Source organism: Nanorana parkeri, unplaced genomic scaffold, assembly GCF_000935625.1.
Source record: "Nanorana parkeri isolate BGI_ZX_2015 unplaced genomic scaffold, ASM93562v1 scaffold74, whole genome shotgun sequence".
Taxonomy (NCBI): domain Eukaryota; kingdom Metazoa; phylum Chordata; class Amphibia; order Anura; family Dicroglossidae; genus Nanorana; species Nanorana parkeri.
In genome coordinates this window covers 1,443,448-1,465,672 of record NW_017306342.1, presented here as the reverse complement: position 1 = coordinate 1,465,672, position 22,225 = coordinate 1,443,448, and the positions used below count along the sequence as shown (strand labels likewise).

Below are 22,225 nucleotides of genomic sequence, written 5' to 3'. Positions count from 1 at the left end.
GGTTAATAGACATTAACCATGAAACGGGCAATTTTAACATCTGCTCTACGAGAATTTGCAAAAAAACAGCATATCCAAGTTATATATGTGTGTAAACAGTTATAATCAATGCCATGATCAGAACTTCATTAACAATGCAGTATACATTGAAAACGTATACCCATAAAATTAGGTATTTAGAAAAGAAACATAGAATAAACAAAACAAAAAATCTCTAAAGTACACTTCATTCTATAGCAGAAATCCCCAAAATCGTATTGGTTCCTTTGAGCCAACAAAAAAAGCAGCAGAAAAAATATATAAGGGAATGGTATGCTGGTTTTGCAGTTCCACTGAGAAGGTCCAGCTACTAAAAGAGAAGAAAAGCAGAACTGACCACACTGACCTAGAGCAATAAAATCTTTATATGTATTATAAACATAAAATAAATCATGGATTTATAAGGGCGCTCAAGGTTGTAGGCAGGATTTATACATAGCCCTGTAATAGTCCACTCAGTGCGATGAACTGGCTCACAATGGCCAACATTGGAGTTTCATGTGTGATGGTCTAAAGGTGCCCACACACCTTACAATTGATCTGCAGATTTTCTATGGTCAGATGGAAAAGGTGCAACAGATTCCTCCATCTACACTTAACTGTGTGGATGGAGGAATCTCCACCTGGGCCAATCTGTTGCACTTTTTCCATCTGACCACAGAAAATCTGCAGATAAATTGTAAGGTGTGTGGGCACCTTAAGGATGTTAGGAGTGGCAATGAGGATGCTTTTTTATGCCTTCCTGAGAAGCAGGACTTGCTTTGCCACCTGTGACAGAAAGCAAGGAATGGTTATAAATGGGAGGTATGTAAGACCAAGCCTTTTAGGTTGCATCCCTCTGTTTAGTTAAAAAACCCAGGCAAAGCATTAATGATTTAGTTGTGCCATTTATAAATTGTGTTCTGGGTCCCTGGGGATGGGATAATGGAGAGAAGGGTGGGCCATTATCCCATCAGCTCAGTAAGCTGTCCAGTCCAGGTTTTGTCGCTGCAGCTTGGTACTCACAGGTGTAGCCCATGATTGCGGCTGTGAGTGTTTAAAAGGAAGCCTGGCTTTATGTGTCAGAGACTGTTACCTAGCTAGGTGAGCTGGAGGATTGAGGGCCTGTTCACATGATTATCAGGTCCGGATCAGCAGACGCGGTGCTATGTGTTTTGCCGCGGTTTGGTCGAAAAGAAAAAACTAATTTTTATTTTTATTTTGGTGGAGTGGGGCTGTCAGTATGTTAGCTGCAGTGCAGTGCGTTTTTGTCGCGTTTTTCATTTCCTGACCGTACAAAATGTGACATGCAGTATTTTTTCTGTCCGGACCGGAACGGACTGCGCACGTGAGAACTGTAGCCCATAAAACACATAGAAATACATTGGGATGCATTTTTAGTGCAGGAGCGTACGGATCAGGTCAGCACAGAAAACGGACGTCGTGTGAACAGGCCATGAAGGCTGCAAAGATCTGTTTGTTGCTGAGAAGGACATTATCTTAGAAACCACATTGGAGTGCAGGAAAGTACTGGGTAATGTTATGAACTATCGTGTTTTACTGCAGAGAGAGGACTGTATTTCATGACCTGCAGAAATACTTGTTTGCTGTGTGCCATGGAAAATAAACCTTTTGAAAAGTTAAGTGGACTGTCCGGTGCTGTGTTTGCCCTAGAAGACTGTGGTTAAGAACGGTTCCTGTTACACACCTTTAAAGAGGAACTCCAGGAATTGAAAAATTTAACCCTTGCAGTGGGTCTACCCCTGCACCGCAAGAGTTAACTGCTTGTTTTGGTCTAGGGGCTCAAATGAAAAAAAGTATATACGTAAGGGGGACTAGACTAACCAATTAAACTGTGTGGCAAAGCAGTTACTTTCAAAGCATGCCAAATGTCAAGGTTGCCAGTGTGCTTATTTCAGGTCTCAAACAAACTTCAAAGCACTCGATTGGCTGATGTCAGAGCTTTGACAAGGAAAGGTAGAACCATATCCTTCATGCTGTAGGCTAGAATCATGAGCTTACAACTATAACAGAAAGTTATATCCATAGGCTAGTGGGGTCATTATAGGCCTTGAAACAATAGTACAAATTAGGGATCTACATCACCTCCTGTTCATTCATGATTGTGGTTACAGTAAACATACTCTGTTCTCATGTTATGAATGAATAGGAACACTCAGTAGAGGATTCCTGTTCATTGATAACAGGGGCTGCAGAAAAAGAGATTGAGTCCTCAATCTCTTTTTCTATTTTAAAAGGGAAATATCAGGGGTCTGTTTAGACCCCTAATATTTCCCCGAACCCCCTAAAAGTAAAGTAAAAAATATTTAATACACAATATGAATTAATACATAAAAATTAAAAAGGTTATAAAAAATAAAATATTTAAAAAATGTGAAAAAATTAAAATAAATAACATCTTCGGTTTCAGAATAACAATTTTTTAATTTCGGTTTCGTTTCAGTTTTGAAATTTCCATTTCGGTGCACCTCTAATTATCAATGTTGAATGTACATCACTGGATATATACCAGCATAAGTGATATGTTTTTAACCAGGACTCTTTTATCTTAATTTTATGGCTGGGTAATAAAGTACCTTTTAATTTTTACTACGAAGGTCTGGTAATGTCCTGTAAAAGCCCCTACTAGCCTATGGCTAGAACTTTCTGTTATAGTTGTTGATTAATTTACTGTGGGAAGTGGCACTCAGACCTTCCTCTGCTAAACACTTAATCCCATGATTTATAGAATGGTGAGTTTCCAAATACACCAGGAAATAGTGGAACACAAGGCAGGGTGTCCCCTGCGGGCATTTTTAGGAATGACAAAGACTGTTTCAGTCTGTCTAAAAGAAGACATAGCAGAGAGGTCGAGTCAAGGATGACACCTAGGACCTTGGCATTGGAGGAGGGGTGGATAGTTGTGTTATCAATCTCAACCAAAATGTTGGGGGAAGGTGCACGGGCAGGAGGAAATATCAAGAGCTCAGTTTATGAAAGATTGAGTTTTAAGAAATGTTGTGACATCCAGACGGATATGTCAGTTAGTAGATTAGTGTCACGAGAGGACACAGAGGGGGAGAGTTGTGAAGTGGAAAGATAAGTTTGAGTGTCATCGCCATAGAGATTGTATTGGAAGCCATGTGAGGTTATTAGTTGACCAAGGGAGGAGGTGTAGATAGAGAAGAGAAGGGGTCCAAGGACAGAGCCTTGGGGGACCCCTACAGAAAGAGGAAGAGGAGGGGAGGAGTTAGAATTGTAGGTGACACTAAAGAAGCGCATAGATAAGTAGGAGGAGAACCACGAGAGAGCAGAGTCTTGTAGGCCAAGCGAGTGGAGTTTTATGAGGAGCAGCGGGTGGTCAACAGTGTCAAAAGCAGCCGAGAGGTCTAATAGCAAGAGTAAGGAATAGTGGCTGTTGTTTTTAGCTGTTATTAGGTAATTGGTGAGTTTTAGGAGGTATACTCGAATGGTGCATACCACATCCAAGCAGTGCAGATGATGACCTGAATACAGTCCCTGTGTAGGACAAAGAAGGGTTCCTAATGCAGAGCCTAATACAGAGTTCATGGGCACATCTTACTCACAGCGGGGTTCAGCCTCCAAAGCTATGCTGAGAATCCACCAATTTAGAAAGCTGCAAAATGAGCCCCAATGGCTCTGCAGCAATTGAAGAAACTTGCTACAAAAATGTCTCTAGAAACAACAGAAAAAAAGAAATAGAAAAGGTTTGCTTCTCTCAGAGTAGAGAGAAGACATTAGGAAAACATTGAGGCTTGCTGAGTGAGAGGGATTCAACTGGGTCTTTAAGCTCTGTTTGTCTGTGTCCAGGCTCCTGTAGGCAGCTGCACATGACCCAATGTACCGGAATACTCTTGTGTCCCTCAATGCATGATTAAGAATACCAAAGCATAAACATTGACAGTATGTTTTTGTGTTTCCTCACATGGTCTGAACTAAAAAGAAAAAACATTTTTAACATTGCATTATGTTTTACTATTTAATCAACAAGGACATAATAAAAACTGGACAGAGGTTTTATCCTTTCTTGTTCTATCCCAAACAATGTACTTTCAATGCTCTGCACTGCAATTTACAAAAAAGTCTAACCCTGCTCCATCCTGCCAGGTAAACCTTACTATTGGTTAGTAAGGCCATTTATTCCAGTGATGGAAAAACTGTAACATGTGTCTTAAAAGAAGGGGGTGTGACCAGTACCTCCATACAAAAAGTTTGTACGGTTAAAGTATAGAGAAAATCAGGTTTCTGGCTTAATATACCACAGACCCAGGCAGTGTTCCTACTAACTTATATCACTTGGCCTTTTTTTAATTGCCCCACTTCTATGTGTTCTGTTTATCTCCTTATGTATTATCATAGACACATTATACATACAACATATACTGATCTATTGAAAAGGACTTACGTCTCATGGGTACCAAAAAAGAAAATTGGAAATTTATTTGCTGGTGGTTTCACAGCTCCTTCCGGCAGTTCATCAATCTGTTAAAAATTAAAACACATTTCTATTTTTACAGAAACATCTCTTCTGCATATATTTTTACATGAAGCAAAATCCATGTTTTTGTTCCTGGAATCCATATTGCTTAGCTAAAGTCATTGTTATTTTCTATATTGATCATATAAAGGCTGAAAGCAATCATTAAAAAATACAATCCAATAGTTCTGTGCTCAAATCACCTTTCTTTATATTACAGCTTGCCAGCACTTCAAATGTATCAATTCATCCACAAATCAAAAAATGAGTGCAGTACTAAGCGACCCCTAGTTATCTATTAGCGCTCAATACAAATCCTGTTTCAACACGTTACAGTAAATGTACCGCATGTACTAAATGTGACATCTATAAATGCATAAATCAAGCACAATTATTTAAACAATAGTCCATAGTGTTGTGACATGACAAGTCCTTATTTCCAACCAGCAATCTGACTTGTTGTGAAGTAATATATCCACTATTCCACATTAAAGCACATCATGTGCAACCTCCACTTCCATCTCTAAGATCAAACTCTCACCTTAATTACTGGACCTAGTATTTAACTAAGGTCAATCAATATTTGTTTTCCCCACTGAGAAAAAACACAATGGCCAAGCAGTACCTCTGTATTCTGTTTGATCAATAAATAACGCTCATAATGGATAAGAATAGAAAAATCCCATTGTGCTTTCCATAAAACTTTTATTTATTTCAAATATATAAAAGAGTAAAGCCACTCACAGTATAATGAGTTATGAGTGATGGGAATTCCAGTAAAGGTGCCGCTTTCTTTCTCTTCTCTAGTCCAGGCGTGAGTTACAGCTCCTTCCATCTCAATAATGGCATCAGAACTCCTCCCTGCGCGTTACGTCTAATTGACTTCTAGATCCCCCTAATGTAGTAAATTGGATGTAACGCGCAGGACGGAGTTCAGATGATTTCATTGTTTATCAATGCACACATGACTGTATAAACGAAAGAAAGAAACTGCCCATCTTTGATGGTCTTAGGGCCCATTCACGCCACATCCAGATCATCTCCAGACCAGATTGTTTCCGGACCCAAAATGCATCCTAATGTAGCCCTATGCTATTTCTAGCCTCTGTTCACACCAGCGCAGTCCGTTCCAGACCAGAAAAATACTGCATGTCTCATTTTGTCTGGTCTTGAATGCACTGAAACGCATAGAAGCGCATCAGAAACACATGGAACGTACTTGACTGCACCTGAAAGCCCATTCTCTGGAAGGCAGCAAAATCACGGTAAAAACATGATGCACGGCGTTCCAGATCTGTTCCGGAAAATGGTGTGAAACCAGCCTTAGAGAGGAACTTTTCCCATATCTTCAAAATAACAACAAAGGCAGCTTTAGAAATGTTTATTAATGGCAATCTTCAAACCGATAATTATAGGTAATTGATGGCTTTTTATTCTTTCCATACCTTATTTTTCTTTTCCTCCCCTTTCTTCTGACAATGGCCATTTTTATGAAGGGCACATTAACATGTCTCCCTTTACTTCCTGGAACTTCTAGCACATGTGACCATGCACATCATCTCACGAGATTACGGATGAGATTTCCCAGCAATGCTCTGCTGATGTAATCTTCCCAGAGTGCAATGCTTGGCCACAATTGAATCATTTGTGCCAAAGTGGACCAAGTGGGGAAAAAAAAGAAATTGTAAATAAAATAAAATATGTTTGTTTAACTAATGAATGTAAGATGACTTGATATCAGCATGCAAGCTGAATGCTGATGAGATTTTTAGTCAAAGGGGGTAAAGGTCCAACTTCAATAAATTAATAAAACTTTAGGGAATGTAGAAAAAGATCAGTTCTTTTCTCAGTCACACTGCTAAAATGAAGATTGGTGGGCCCTTGCTCATCTTAAAGTAGGGTATACATGTATAGATTTTGAAAAGAACGTTCGTATGAAAAATCCCGTGAGAACCTTCGATAAAGCCATCAGAGACTTGGTGATTGTAGTTCCAAACTTTGTTTGAAATGAACATTTGATTTTGGAATGAATGGAGTTTCCTGAATGAAAACCACATTGACTCACTGTTAGAGGTTTATTCCATCGAGCAAAATTTTCCAACATGTTCCTGCACATTTTGTTGTCACTGCAGTCGAAATCGATTATCAATTTCACCACATCAACCATTAGAAAGTGGAACAAACGTTCCAAAATCAATGTAATTTGTTTGAGATTGAAACCATGTATACCCGACTTAAGACACTTTTATTTCAACAATGAAATACTGAGGGCAAACAGAAATACAATGCACACAGCTTCCTGTGGTTCTACTCACACTGAATGCTTACAATACTAAGGGGTCTATTTATAATTAGTTTCATCCATAATTAACACAGCTTTCACCCAAGATTCACTCCAACTGAATCCAGTTGAAAAATGTGTGAAAATTATAAATAGACCACTAAGAGTTAAAGCCTAACAGTACCCTCAACAAAAACTAAGTAGGTAAACATAGGGTGCTGAAGAAATCATATTCATTTATCCTAAAAAACAAGTCCAGCGGCAGTACATAGCTCATGGTAGAGGCAGCAGAGGACCAACACACAATGAGAATAAAAACACAACTTGCATAAAAATAAATCTCTTCCAAATTAAATTTCCTGACAACTGAAAACCAGGTTTAAAAATGGTCAATCATTCAATTGGCTTTGTCTACTACCAAAACACCTTAAAATGCCAAATATGTCTCCTTCCCATTGCCTTTGGGGTTCAGACGATTATTTAGTCAGATATAACAAAGTCTGCCAAGAGGGGAAAACTATACAACAAATACTGTATTGCTAAAATCCTTGTAATATACAGTAGACCTGAATTAGCTATAGGGTCTCCACCAGACCGTACAATATTCTAAATGCAGCTCAAGATTAAGGTCATTTGTAATTAAGACTCTCCAAGATGTCTTCATTTTCTATGTATTAAAAGGAACCTGAGAGAAATAAGGAAACTACTGTTGCTGTGACATCAGAGGTCACCTGTATTCCTAAAGCTGCTGACCTGTTAAATGCTTGAATCCTTCCTGATAGTGCTGAAGTTTGTCACCCCTCTCCCACTCATTCCTATAGGCCAGCAAGGCAGCCATTCATAGCGATGGGCCAATAGGAATGTGTGGCAGTGGGATGTGCCTGATCATACATGCTCACCATTCAGGCAAAGCAAACAAGGGACCCTTCACACCTGTGTGCTCCAATGTTGTGCGATTGTGCAGTAACAAACCATACCCCTCATTAAATTGGACCTGCACCATTTTTGCTGCAACACACAACAATGAATTGTCATGTGTTACTGTGCATTGTGGTGTGCTGAAACACAGGTGCATCCAGTATTCACTGATTTAGTACACTGGGGTACCATTTACATGTTGCTGTGCTTTCCAAAATAAATAGCACTGCAACTTACCACATCATGGCATGTACAATGCAGAAATGCTGTGACATATATATGCATGCCTGCACTTCATTCTCTATACCAGGGGTAACCAAACTCCGGCCCTCCAGCTGTGCTGAAACTACAAATCCCATGATGCATCTGTCTCTGGGTGTCATGCCTGTGGGAATCTTGCAATGCCTCATGGGATTGGTAGTTTTACCACAGCTGCAGGGCCGGAGTTTGGCTACCCCTGCTCTATACTCAAAACCAACAGACAAGAACATTTGCTGCAATTTCTAGAGCACATCCCAGACACTAAGGGATATATTTATAAATAATCTGCATAGCTACTCACCCTACAAATCTCTGAACATCAGCTCTGTGCAAATAAAGGCAAACAATGAATCTTGGTATCATTTCTTTTCAGGTCGATGGTAATGTACAGGTGAAACTGGAATAATTAGAATATCGTGCAAAGTTCATTTATTTCACTAATGCAACTTAAAAGGTGAAACTAATATATGAGATAGACTCATTACATGCAAAGCAAGATAGTTCAAGCCGTGATTTGTCATAATTGTGATGATTATGGCTTACAGCTCATGAAAACCCCAAGAACCCCAAATCCACAACCTCAAAAAAGTAGATTATTACATGCAATCAATAAAACAAGGATTGTACATAGAACAATATCGGACCTCTGAAAAGTACAAGCATGCATATGTACTCAGTACTTGGTTTGGGCCCCTTTTGTAGCACTTACTGCAATTACTTTTGCACAATATTCTAATTATTCGAGTTTCACCTGTAATGCCACATTATGGACACAAGACAGAAATGAGAAGCATAGGAAATAAGTATTTATTTCCTATAGTCCTCAGCTCCATCCACTGGCCATAATGCATTATTATATTATACAATATACATTCAACCTGAAAAGAAAATATAGCAAGAATGTAAACTTTTGCCTCGATTTGCACAGAACGAGAGATTCGCACGGCAACCGGTTCATAAATAGACCCCTTATTTGAGAACTTACCTGGTAATTTGTGCAGGCATTGCGTATTTGCTCTGAGATTAGAGATTGCAATACACAGATCTAAATATGTGCAAAACATTTTTGGAACAGGATTATGACAAAGATGTATAAAGCCCTTTATCAAGCTGACAAAACAGTTAAATTGACACTAAACTCAAGATTTAAACCTTAAAAATACATTTAAGTACCTTAAGGCCTCATTCACACACAACACAAGCAAAATTGTATATTGCGTATATAGGAGCGTCTATGCGCATATATACGAGTGTCTATGCGTGTATATACGAGCGTATATATGCATGCACTATATGCAATCCCAGAATGCATCACTCGTAATGGAATTTTTAATGTGCTGTACGCGCGTATATGCGCAGAAATACGCTGCCCGGACGCATCTCTGTTCCATTCTGTTTTTGCGCATATATACGCTATGCAAATATACGCGGCTGTGTGTATGGAGCCATTTATTTGCATATGTTTCATATGGTACAATACGCACGTACGCGCGTATATGCTCAGCAGAGTGAATGAGGCCTTAATATTAACAACAATTGATCATATTTGTGCATCACTCGGCTGTAGACTCTGAATTGGTGCTGACACTGTCCTTCTGGAGGGTGGCTACTTTTCTTCCCCATGTTCCCTGTGGGTGTTGTAAAGTAGTCACCATTCCAAGCTCACTCCTGTGATGGACTACAAACTCAGTACGAATTAGTAAACTAAACATGAGATTGTAGTCCATCCCGGGAATGAGCTTGGAGTGTTGGCTACTTTACCAAACACACACATGGACCATGGCGAACAAAAGTAGCCCCCCTTCAGAAGGAAGGACAGTGTCAGCACCAATTTAGAGATGATTTGAGGATCTACAGCTGAGTGATACACAAAGAAGATACATTTTTGTTAATAGTTAGGCCCCGTTCACACACGAATCGGCCTGCACGTACAGCTCTGTGCGGGGCCGTACCAAGTAGCTGCCGGGAAGGACAGGTGCTGCATGTGATTAGTACGCAGCCCCCGTCCTTCTCTATGGTGCTACACAGCCGTACGGCCCCCCTACCCTCACCTCAATTGCACGTCCGTAGGGGTGCGGGTTTTCTGGCCGGGGCGCATACAGGATCCATTCCGGCGGCGTATGAATACACTCACCCGCACCCCTACGGACTTGCAATTGAGGTGAGCGTAGGGGGGCGTACGGCCGCGTAGCCCCATAGAGAAGGACGGGGGCTGCGTACTAATCACACGCAGCACCTGTCCTTCCCGGCAGCTGCTTAGTACGGCCCCACACGCAGCAGTACGTGCAGGCCGATTCGTGTGTGAATAGGGCCTTAAGGTACTTAAATGTATTTCTAAGATTTAATTCCTGAGTTTAGTGTCACTTTAAAGGGGTTCTAAACCCTCGGGTGTTTTGCATATATCTACTGCTAGAAAGCAGTAGATATATGCAAAAACTTTAAATTAAAAAAAAACCTGCTGCACGCTCCCGTTCAAAAATCCGAAACTGCTCGGGCGGCTGCAAAGCATCTTGGGGCGGGCGCATGCACAGTTCGGATTTTCGGCCGGGATACGAGGAGAGACGCAAGGTAAGTCTATGGACGAGTGCAACTGCATGCAGACACTGTGGGACAGGAAGTGCCAGCAAGGACAGAGGAGTCAGTGCTGGATCGGAGACCCGCAGCAGCGCTGGAGAAGGCTGAAAAGGACAGGAAAGAAGAAGATCGGATTAAGAGACATCATTTAAGGTGAGTGCTTTAATTAACATTGGAGGGGAGGGAAAACAAATTGACTTTAATGTCACTAAGGATGAAACAGCATGTACTATGAATACAGACAGAACACCATTTGGACAAACTCATGATTTTCTGTCTTGAAAGAGTTAAAAGGTATCAGAGAAACCTTTACAGGATCGATCATTTATTTATTACACTTCATAGTTGTCAGCAATTTTCAGTATTCCCCAAGTGACAGAGTCTCTTCCACCTACAGTGCCTGACTTAGAAAATGAACTGTTCAATAGCTAAACAGCGCACAATACCACATAAAATACTGAAAACTCAGACTCCTGCATGAGCCCAATCGTGAAGGGTTCTCTTTAAACAGATTTCTACACGCACACACAACATTTTATTACACTGCACACACAATCACAACATTGAAACAAACAATTCTGCAATTGATCGATCCTGTGCGGCCACGCAGTACTGCAACTTTAGTCAAAAAACATACCTGCCTTTGATGAATCATGTACAATGACATGAACATTCTGACAAATAAAATGACAATCACACAAGACTCACACTAGCTGTCTGATTAACCTTGTACAATGATCCACTCAGCAAGCGTGTAAAAGGGTTACATGGTTGCAGTCATTTATATCTCAATGTACTTGTGGACAGCAAAGCTGCTTTCAGTAAATGAACAAATAGACAAAAGAAAACATTTCATGTCACTGACCAGGCAGCCTGATAACAAAGGAGCTCCGTATATGAATACAACACCTGCATTTCAAATGAACACTCCCGAAAATAGATCAACAGATATATATGTTAACATGAGTAGATTCAAATTGAAATCATATGAAAATTGCAGAAGCTCTGCCAACACTAACATAAAAAGAACTAAACGTGCGATTTCAGTTCAAATGAGTCTGGACTGAAGTCAGAATTGTGTTTTCCCAATAGATACAGCTCTGGAAAGATAGAGAAAACATGGAGATCATTTTCTTTCTTACAACTGTAGCCAAGCCGTAGCTAGTGAATGGAGAAAACACAGCAGAAGCCACGGAGGTGTGGTATTCCTAGTAAAATCATGTGTGCCGGCTGATTCTTCTGAACCTCCATTATCACAAACAACTCTCTCAGAGACTCAATCTTTCAGCCATTTCCCATGAAAACATATAACATTTTAGCCATTTAATATCTCCTTCATACCAGACTGTATAGATTCGATGAAATCGTTTTGAAAAACATTTCCATGGCTGGCTGTTTATTTCAATGACAGACAAAACGATATCAGCACATCCCTATGTTCAGTATGACTGAATGTGGCATTACATGTATTCCTCACTTAACGGCCGAGTTCCGTTCCTACGACCAGGTCGTTAAACGTACTCTATACAGTACTGTACTGCATAGCGTTGCAGATGTACAGTACCGAACAGTGCACTGCACATCGGGCAATGAAAATACTTACCGGGACCCGCAGTGAAGATCGGAGGACATCACTTCCGCCGGCGACACGTCGCACTGACGCTGACGCGCAAGGTCGGAGATCGATCGGCGGTCCGTCGTAAGTGCGAGTGGTCGCAAAGCAGGTAAGTCGGTAACCGGGGAATGTCTGTATTCTGAATAAGCAAACTCTGACAGCAAAATATAAGCCTGAGAAAGCATGTTCGCGATACAATATACACATACAACGCCACTTACTACATTATATCCATTAATGTTATATCATGTGAATGAAAAATCCCAGGCAATGAGAACCAATGAAGTTGGTCGCGTTTGGTTGGTTTATGAGAAAATACTATTTATAACCCAAAAGAACATCTGATATTGTAGGTAAAGAAAATGGGTTCTATGTTCTTCTTATGTGTTCATGTCCTATATCTTCCATACTTATGTCCTATATCTTACTTCATTATGACCTACATCTTACATGAGAAGAGATAAAATACTCAGAGGAGCTATAAACTGTAATCTATCACTTAAAGTGACACGAAACTCAGGAGTTAAATCTTAAAAATGCATTCAAGCATCTTAACTATTAATAAAAATGTATCTTATTTGTGTATCACTCGGCTGGAGATCCTCAAATCATCTCTGAATTGGTGCTGACACTGTCCTTCCTTCTGGAGGGTGGCTACTTTTGTTCCCTATGGTCCTGTGTGTGTTGTAAATAGTGATACACAAATAAGATACGTTTTTGTTAATAGTTGCAGCACTTGATTGGGCGGATCTATGCGAGCATTGCAATCATAGAGACAGGAACTCCAGTGGACACAATCCATGTGCAATTGCCTTATTTTAATTGTAAGTGCATTTTAATCTTTTTAAATAAATTTATTCTGACATACTACACTATGGGAAGCCTTTTTTTCTCTCTCTGAGCACAAGAGAAGGTGGAAGATGGAGGAACAGTGTTACAAGATTTTGGAAAGATAAGCCAGAGTTGGGAGGAATCTACCCCAATTAATTGTCGGATTAAAAACAAAGGAGAGGATTTGGTCCTATATATATATATCAACAAAGCGCTAATCGTTCATCTGAAATATGGTGAGCAATAGGAGTCGGTGAGTGCGGCCAGATTTTATCTGGCCGCACTCTGAGAGCACTGATTATCTTAGAGCACTAATTCACCAATTGTTTTTGCATTCACGGACGTGGTGTTGATTATAAAAGTTGGAAGATATATCCTCACATATTTCAAGGACTGTATTGTATCCCGAAGTATTGGACTTCACATGTGGTTATGTAGATTAATGAGGGAGTTGTACACCACTTGTGAGATTTAACACAGGATTTTTTATATGTACACATTTTATGAGATGTACTAGCACATTTTTTTTTATTTTCTATGTTTATTATGGTTTATAGTGTCTAGACCATTAGGCCCCATTCACACACGAATCGGCCTGCACGTACAGCTCCGTGCTGCGTGCGGGGCCGTACCAAGTAGCTGCCGGGAAGGACAGGTGCTGCGTGTGATTAGAACGCAGCCCCCGTCCTTCTCTATGGTGTTACGCGGCCGTACGCCCCCCTACGCTCACCTCAACTGCAGGTCCGTAGGGGTCCGAGTTTTCTGGCCGGGACGCATACAGGATCCATTCCGGCGGCGTATGAATACGATCACCCGCACCCCTGCGGACTTGCAATTGAGGTGAGCGTAGGGTGGCGTACTTTCACATTTCATGCTATTTTTCTCACATTTTACACTTGTATTGTTGCTAGGACAGAGATGTGTGAGGTGGAGAGGTTAGAATTATCTCAAACCCGTGCTTTAAAATGAGCTACACATTACTTTGAGGTCCAGGCCAAAATGTGGTAATAATTCTAGCATACAGATCATTATATATCATCCCACAACTTCCACTCTGCTATCAGGCTAGAAAACATCACATTAGCAGAGAACAGTGATGATTATACGTGAATGACAAGCATGTGTGTGAGAGAGGAAATCCTCCTATACTGCCTGCATAATATAACAACCCGGAGAACCTTCTCTACCAATTAAACATTGCTGCAGGAAGGGAAATCCTTCAGATGTGGGCCAATCTAAGTGCAGTCATATAGATCTGTATGTAAAGCTGCCCATACACATTACAATTATCTGCAGACTTTCTGTGGTCAGATGGGAAAAGTGCAACAGACTGGCCCAGGTGGAGATTACTCCATCCACACAGTTAAGTGTATATTGAGGAATCTGTTGCACTTTTTCCATCTGACCACAGAAAATCTGCAGATAATTGTAAGGTGTGTGGGCAGCTTTAGTTCACACCAGAAACTGCATCACAACTGCGTGCGTCTGTGCAGTTGCATTGCGATCCGTTTTGGTGCGTTTGTGATGCATTTTTCCCCCCTGCATGATGTCACAATCAATTGTTTTTTTTTTTTGCATATGTTCCGTTGCATTTTGATGCGTTTAGTGCAGTTAGATGCAGGTAAAATAGGACAAGCAGTACTTTTTCTGACTGCATCTGAATGGACTGCAATGGTGTGAATTAAGCACAAGAAAGCCCATAGGAAAGCATTGAGGTGTATTTTGACTGCAGCAGTTAAAATAAACGGACTGCAACACAACTGCATATGGTGTGAACAGGCCCTAAGGCTTCGTTCACACCATCAGCAGTGTGTTCCGGCTGCAAGCACTATTTTGAACGCACCGCACAGGAACGCACTGCAGGCACAATGTGCCTTGCGGTTGCCTTGCGGGCGATCGCATTGCAGCTGCATGGCGTGGCTACGGTGCCATTCACTTCAATGGCCCGCAACGCCCCCTCCTGCCCAGCAAAATAGGGAGCCGGCCGCAATGCGGGTTCACTCAGGCTGGATCTCACCTAGGCGACAGTTTTTACGCTCGTTTTTGTGAGCAGATTGTAGTTCATTGATGTTAATGAGCAAACGCACAAAAACACAGCAAACGTTTTCAATTGTTTCCTATTGAGTCTATGGGGCTTAAACGAGCTGTTGTATGCCAAAAAAAAAAGCTCCTGTACTTTCACCAGCAACAGTCGTTTGGCTTATTGCGACAAAATGCTCAGATGTGAACAGAGCCATTGAAATTCATGCAATTTTTTGAGTGTTTTTTAATAGCAGAAAAAGTGCTACAAAACGCTCAGTGTGAACCAGGCCTAAGGGTGGGTTGACACCATTTTCCGGACCAGATCTGGAACATAGTGCATTGCGTTTTTGCCACGATTGGAAACTATGATATTTTTTTTTAACTTAAAATGGTCTTACAGGTGCGTTCCATGTGTTATTGATGCGTTCCAGTGCATTCCAGACCAGACTAAATGAGACAAGCAGTATTTTTCTGGTCTGGAACAGACTGCGCTGATGTGAACAGAGGCCATTAATAGCATAGGGATACATTGGGATGCATTTTGGGTCCGGAAACAATCTGGTCTTGTCTGGAGGTAATCTGGATGTGGTGTGAATGGGCCCTTAATCATTAATATTACCGCAATTTTGCCGCGTTCCGGAGCTTTTTATCTTTAGCTTAAAGGCAGGTTCACACTATTTTCCGTACGAGATCTGGAACGCGGTGCATTGCATTTTGCTGTGTTTTTGCCGCAATTTTGTCATGTTCTGGTGCTGGGGGAGGATTTAGCTTAAAATGGGCTTTTCAAGTGCGTTTTCGGTGCATTTCTGTAAGGGCCCATTCACACCACATCCAGATCATCACCAGACCAGATTGTTTCCGGACCCAAAATGCATCGGTATCGGTGCATCCCTAAGGGCAGGTTCACATCATTTTCTGGACCAGATCTGGTCCGAAAAATGGTGTGAACCTGCCCGCAGTTCCAGTGCATTCCAGACCAAACAAAATTAGATTTTTCTGGTCTGGTCTGGAACGGACTGCACTGGTGTGAACAGAGGCCATAAATAGCACAGGGATACATTAGGATGCATTTTGGGTCCGGAAACAATCTGGTCTGGTCTGCAGATGATCTGGATGTGGTGTGAATGGACCCTACAGGCAACTAGGCTGTTCATGTTGCAGAAGAATTTTCTCTTAGCTTGGTGAAATTTCACTTTTCAAAAAATACCCAATCACATGTAAGGAGAATAAAAAACAGTCATTTTTCTTGCACATGATTGGATGATGGAAGTCAGAAGAGCTTCACCTCATTCACTTAACTAAGGGGAAAAATTCCCTTGCAAAGTTTGTTTGTCTTTTTGAAATCAGCCCCAATACCCCTCATTTTATACGATATATTGGCCCAGATTATTTATAGTCTATTCCTCTTCATTTTACATTATTATTCAATATGTCGTACATAAAGTTTAACACTAGAAAGCAATTAGGTCCTTTGAACTATAGATCCGGCTGAAACATTACCTGCACAAAACAAAAAGAACTAGCTGGATAAAAATCTGTTCTGTCCTCGGCATTATTGACAGAAATATATTGATTGATGGCTAACACGGTACAACAATGTACTAATGTTTGCAGCTCAAATAGAATACTAGGAGGGAGTTTGTCTGACCAAAAGACAAATTAAAGGCTCATTCACACTTTGACGTTTTTGTGCGTTGTGCTAATGTACGAATGTTGTGTCACTTGTCAACGTGGTTTGAGGTAAGGCAGCCTGTTCATTTTGAATGGACTGGCAAAGCACAAGATGGGAATTGAATGCATGTGAATCAGAGTTGTGTTGCCTTAATGCGTTGGGGTGCTGTTTAAAATGAATAGCACCGCCACTTACTAATGCACGTAATGTGAGTTGCTGCATCACATCACATCAGCAAGTTTTGGCCCTAAATCTACTGAGGAAACCTATATTATAGAGTCCTGTCAGTATGTACCTATGCCTGGTTCTCAACGACCATGTTTCCCCCGAAAATAAGACCTACTCCAAAAGTAAGACCTAGCGCTATCTTCGGAGATTTCTGTAATATAAGACCTACCCCGAAAATAAGACCTACTTCGGCTTTTACGGTACATAGAAAGCTGCCTCTGAAAACTACATTTCCCAGCAGGCAGTGGCACGGCCAGTGGGGTCAAAATGAGGTCAGGGGAGGTGAGGGAACTTCTGACTGGTCCGTGCGACGAGGTGGCTCCCTGGACGGCATCAGAGAGGAGAGCTCCAGGACAGCTGCAGCCTTCAGGTACTGTGTGATACAGTACATTCCATATCTCTGCTCTGTGTGACACCTGTGTGCCTCAGCCTCCACAGCATATTGTATCTCTATTATTTAAATTATGGTAGAAAAAAAAGTATGTGGAGGGGATGCTCAATGGGGGGGAAAAAAATAAGACATCCCCGAAAATAAGACCTAGTGTATTTTTTTTTTTGGAGGGGGGGAATATAAGACAGTGTCCTAATTAGGGGGAAACATGGTATCACTCATTTGGACGGACTGTCCCTCTTTTGGAACCAGGTCCCTTCATGCTTTTTTCCGCCTCAGTTGTCCCTCTTTTTAGTCTGATGTACAGACCTCTATACAAATGTTTTTAATTTAACTAACAAAAGTGTCATAATACACTAAACCTTTCATCCAATCACTAAATGACTGCATTTGGTTTGAAAAGCCTGCATAAAGGCCCATTTGCTCCACCATGCCCAGTGGTGTGACCTGCGCCTTATCATACGTTGATGGGCATTTTGGCTGCAATGCACCTTAATACATGACAAAACAGGGCTTGCTTCATGTTTTTGCCTTGCCGTGTAAATGACATTTTGCTTTATGATAGGTTGTGGTAAAGCACAGCTGCACTGATTAAATACAATGTGATGCCATTTAAAATGAACGGCACCACATCGCTTATACAGTGTGTTACCGATTGTTGCAGTAACTTGTGTCTTTTATGGCCCGTTACCGCAGCAGGCTTTTGTGAACGGACCTGAAAATAAAGTGAGTTTACCCAATCATAACTTGTGTATTTATTCCTCATGGTGTGTGTGATGGGGGGAGGGGTGGCAGGGATGGGTCCTTTGCCTACATACTTCCTGTTAGATTGTTTTGCCTCTCATCTCGGACATCTGGGAGGTATGTATACGTCACTATGGGGAATATTTATTGATACAATGGCTTTCCTGATACAGAAACATCTTTGCAGTCGATCTGCATCTTGTAACCAGCTGTTCTACAAATAGAAGCTGCACTATACCCTCCAGCCATATAAACCAGAGCTCCCCAAATTCCATGGAAAGAGAGGCAAAGGTTATTTCTACAGTTATCCAAAAGTAAACACCTGACTCTGACTCCGGCATGTGGTGACACAGAAGTTCCACCTCACACATCCTTCCACATGCAGCAGCAACAACATCCTCATACTGCTGATTACCATAAGCCTCATTCTCACTGAGCGTTTTGTACCTCCTTTTCTGCTCAAAAAAATGCCCCCCCAATTCCTATAGCAATGTTCGCATCTGAGTGTCATGTCGCTTCAGCAAAATGCCCGTAGCTTAAAGAAAGTACATGAGCTTCTTTTTGCTAGATTCTGCGCTTCTTTGCCCCGTGTACTTCAATGCAAACGCATATTTTAATGCACCTTAAACACACATTAGTCCATGCACATCAGTTGCCGCAATCTGCTCATTAAAATGTGAGACTTTATGTATGCTCGTTTAACGCGCATGAAAATATGCAATAACGCGCAAAAGACATGCTACACAGAATGCGCTGAAAAAGAGCACATTTAACGTCGCTCAGCGGTGGAGGCGTAAATGCCAGCATCTATCTGAATGGATGATAACTGAGATCAAGTAATACTGACGTATCGTGACGAGGAAGAACATTCAGATTACAGTTGCGTTAAGGTCCAGTGCTTAGTAACCATAAACAAGGTGCAAACAATCCATACAGCACAAACCCTCTTCACCTGCGAGCCAGGTAACGTTAGCGGTACAAGAACATTTGTTAGGAAAATGAGTCAGGCTGAACCCGGTCCAAACCTGAGCTTCCTTCTATGTCAGGGAAATCCCCACCCATAGCTGCACATAAGCAAAGACGGAGGATGCAGCGACGTCATTGACCGTATATGGCTACATGCCTATATTTGGTACATTACCTAATATGGCTTTGTGGCCGTATAAGGTCAATGACATCAGCACAAGCATCCCGCCCCTTTGTTTACATGCAGCTGCGAGGTGGGGAATGACTGGCCTGCAGCTGATTAGGTGGAAGTGCCCATGGCACTTTCTTGTTCGCAGGAGCTCGCAACTCATCCCTAAAAGGCGTCTATAAAACTACAATGATGTGCAAAATCATGTAAATCACCTATAAGCATGACGAGCTCATTTAAACCAGTGTTTCACTAAGGGCACAGGATCCAGGCGTTTAGCGCAACACTACCACACGTTGAGTTCATTGTCATTTATTTACGTGCTGGATCCCTGTAGTTTAGCGCACCACTGTGGTATGAATGAGCCCTAAGGGGTATCCTGGATAAGACTACATGCAGCCAGTCTGTATACTACTGACATCATCACCATCACGACTTACCAAAGCCTACAAGAAGAGGACAGGGAGGAAATCACACTCTAGTTTGTAGTCCCAGTGAATAGTGTCCAGCCTGATACACTCCCTGTCCCTATGTTATGGAGCGGGGGACATGAGCAGTGACAGGCAGGTACTGCATGCAGGGAGCCTGTTACACACTAGAAACCAGTCTTATCTGAGTGACTCTTTATCCTTCTTTAGAGAAACAAGTCAAATCATTTCACAGCTTCCTTGCCTGTTTTCCTAATAAACTTGCACTTGTTTGGAACTCTGATTAATGAGAATAACATAAGTACAGATATTTAGGAATACAAATTCTCAACAAGTGGTACCCAACAAGCTTTTCTTAGGACTCCTGCAGTTCTTCTCTTTCAAGAGGAGCTTGTGGACTTTTACTTACCTGGTCCCCGCTCCCCAGCAGTTAGCGATCACCTCTCTCCCCTCCACTTTGGCTGGTGAGCTATCCCTCGTCGTTCTTTATGGGCCTTGCATTAGACATGATGACATCAGAGGGTTTCCAGTTGCTGGAGTGAAGGGGGGGGGGAGGTTGCGGGTGTTGGTCTTGCAGTCAGCGGGGATTAGGTAAGTAAAAGTTCTTTACACAGAACCCCTAGACATTAACGAGCTGTTAACTCTTGTAGTGGGGGGGAGATCTTTTATCTGGAGATAGGCTCCTAGGTAAGGATTGGATAATATTATCGCTGTGACATCTGATTACATACAGTTTTTTCTGGATCTGGTGGACCCCATGTCAGTCTATGCAGAGTCAGATGTAAGCAGACTTGTGCCAGTTTACATCAGATTATCCCCGATCCGGCACAATCAGGTCCCGTGAAACAAAGCTCTAAGCCTGGCCGGAGTCGGGGGTAACCAGGAGTAATGGACGCCCATCTGTTTAGACCCGGCTGTCCATAGACTAGCATTCTGCATCCAATTGGGTCCACCTGAAAAACTGACAGGCAGACCCGTTTGGACCGCCTGTGCGAAAGGGGCCTAACAGCATATTCCAGCTTTGGGCCATGCTTTCATGTTAATGTTCCACCCATATTTAGGGTATAACATGGAACATGGCTACATTCTCCAACCCCTCACCCTCAGCCCATCCCCTACTTACCTGAATTGCGGAGGGGTTCTCCTTGCAGCATTTTGCCTTCTATTTAATTTGCGGTGGCTCCTCCCACACAGCCGCATCATCCATTCACAGGGATCTGCGGATGGGAAGACTACAAGTCCTATCTGCCACCTTAGCAGAGGGACTCATAGATGTCAGTGGAGCACAAGTGCCGTGACGGCACCAGACTCGCAGTCCATGTATCCCATATTGGTAGGCACGTTCCTACAGACCTGGGGCTGGGATGTAAACCATACACCAGTACCTGTGATGGTGGTTGCGATGTTCTGCAGGCGTGAATGCAGGAATGGATTTATTAACGTGTGTGCATGGATGACATTCTGCAGGAGGTGGCCTGTGTGCTGCAAGGAAGGAAGATCCTTCATCTTGTTTTGATGTTTCCTATTGATGGCAGTGTGGCCCCCGATGTCACCCTGTAATAAAGAGCTGTATTCTGTATTTGTCCATCCGCCCCGCCCCCCTTCCCCGGCAGGGGTCCCGGTCCATCTATTTAGGGATGCTGAGTGAGGCTGACATGTCATTAGAGATGCTCAGGCTGTCCCCCTCACCTGTGCCCGCCGCCCCTCCCCCTCTCTGTCACCTAGATGGCACAGCGGGGCCCCTGCCCGCCCTGTACCGATGCCCGGCTCTCACCCGCCGCCAGCCCCTCCGGGTACACTCACCCTGGCCGGCCAGTGCGGGTAACCCTTCATCTTGGCGAACACCAGCTCTCCCGCCTTGTAGTCCCGGGGCCTTGGCCGAGCCATTTTGTCCTCCTCCAGCCCTGGCACAGATACACAGACCTTTCCGCCCCCTCCGTCCTGCGGCAGCCGCGCTGAAGATGATGGGAGGCCCGGGGGTACCGGAGACAGAGAACTCCCCTCACAAGAGCCCCTCCGTACACGGGAACAGGAGCTTTCATACACAACAGGCCCTTCCCCCCCTGACTGTACCCCCAGCTAGAACCAAACCCCCTTCTCCTCCTGTCACACCGACTGCCACAGCCAGCTCTGTGGCGCTGCGAGAAACAACACAGGGCTTCTCCCTGAACCGGTGCGGGCGGCGACCTCAAACAAACAATCTCTGCTAGGTACCGCGCGCGGTGCTTCGGCTGCCTCTGCTGGTGTTTCTTTTGGTTCGCGGAAATTCCTTTATGTGAAAGCTGATAGGGGGCGCCTGCAACCAGCTACGTTCATCTATATGTTAACTCATCAATCATCTGGTCCAGTCTGTACCTCTGTGCAAAGGAGCTTACAGCCTACTGTCCCTCCCATAACTGACTACTGAAGGACAGTCAGGGCCAGCTAAAGGGCAGCTGATTCCCTAAGCACAGCCCAACCATGGTGTCCCCCTTGGAACCTCCATTGCTCAAAACAAGTTTATTCTGCTGAAATGTTTTCATTACATAACTTATTTTAGATGCAGTCATATCATCACTAGGTCTGTGTGCATCTCTATGCAATGCAAGCGTTGCATAGGATGGGAGGGG

The 22,225-nt window shown here is 42.6% G+C and overlaps 1 protein-coding gene across 3 annotated transcripts in view; it reads right to left on the bottom strand.

The window, feature by feature from the left end:
• Nucleotides 1-21,813, bottom strand: part of LOC108804807 (hepatoma-derived growth factor-related protein 3) — a 43,237-nt gene extending 21,424 nt beyond the window's left edge. The window contains exons 1-2 of one of the 3 annotated variants that reach the window (XM_018576696.1): nt 21,420-21,813; nt 4,445-4,521 (exon numbers count right to left, since the gene is read on the bottom strand). In XM_018576696.1, coding sequence (XP_018432198.1) covers nt 4,445-4,521; nt 21,420-21,503 — 161 coding nt within the window. In that variant the 5' untranslated portion in view covers nt 21,504-21,813. The remainder of the gene's footprint in view (nt 1-4,444; nt 4,522-21,419) is intronic. The other 2 variants (XM_018576695.1, XM_018576697.1) reach the window with 2 other exon arrangements.
• Between the last annotated feature and the right edge of the window lie 412 nt (nt 21,814-22,225).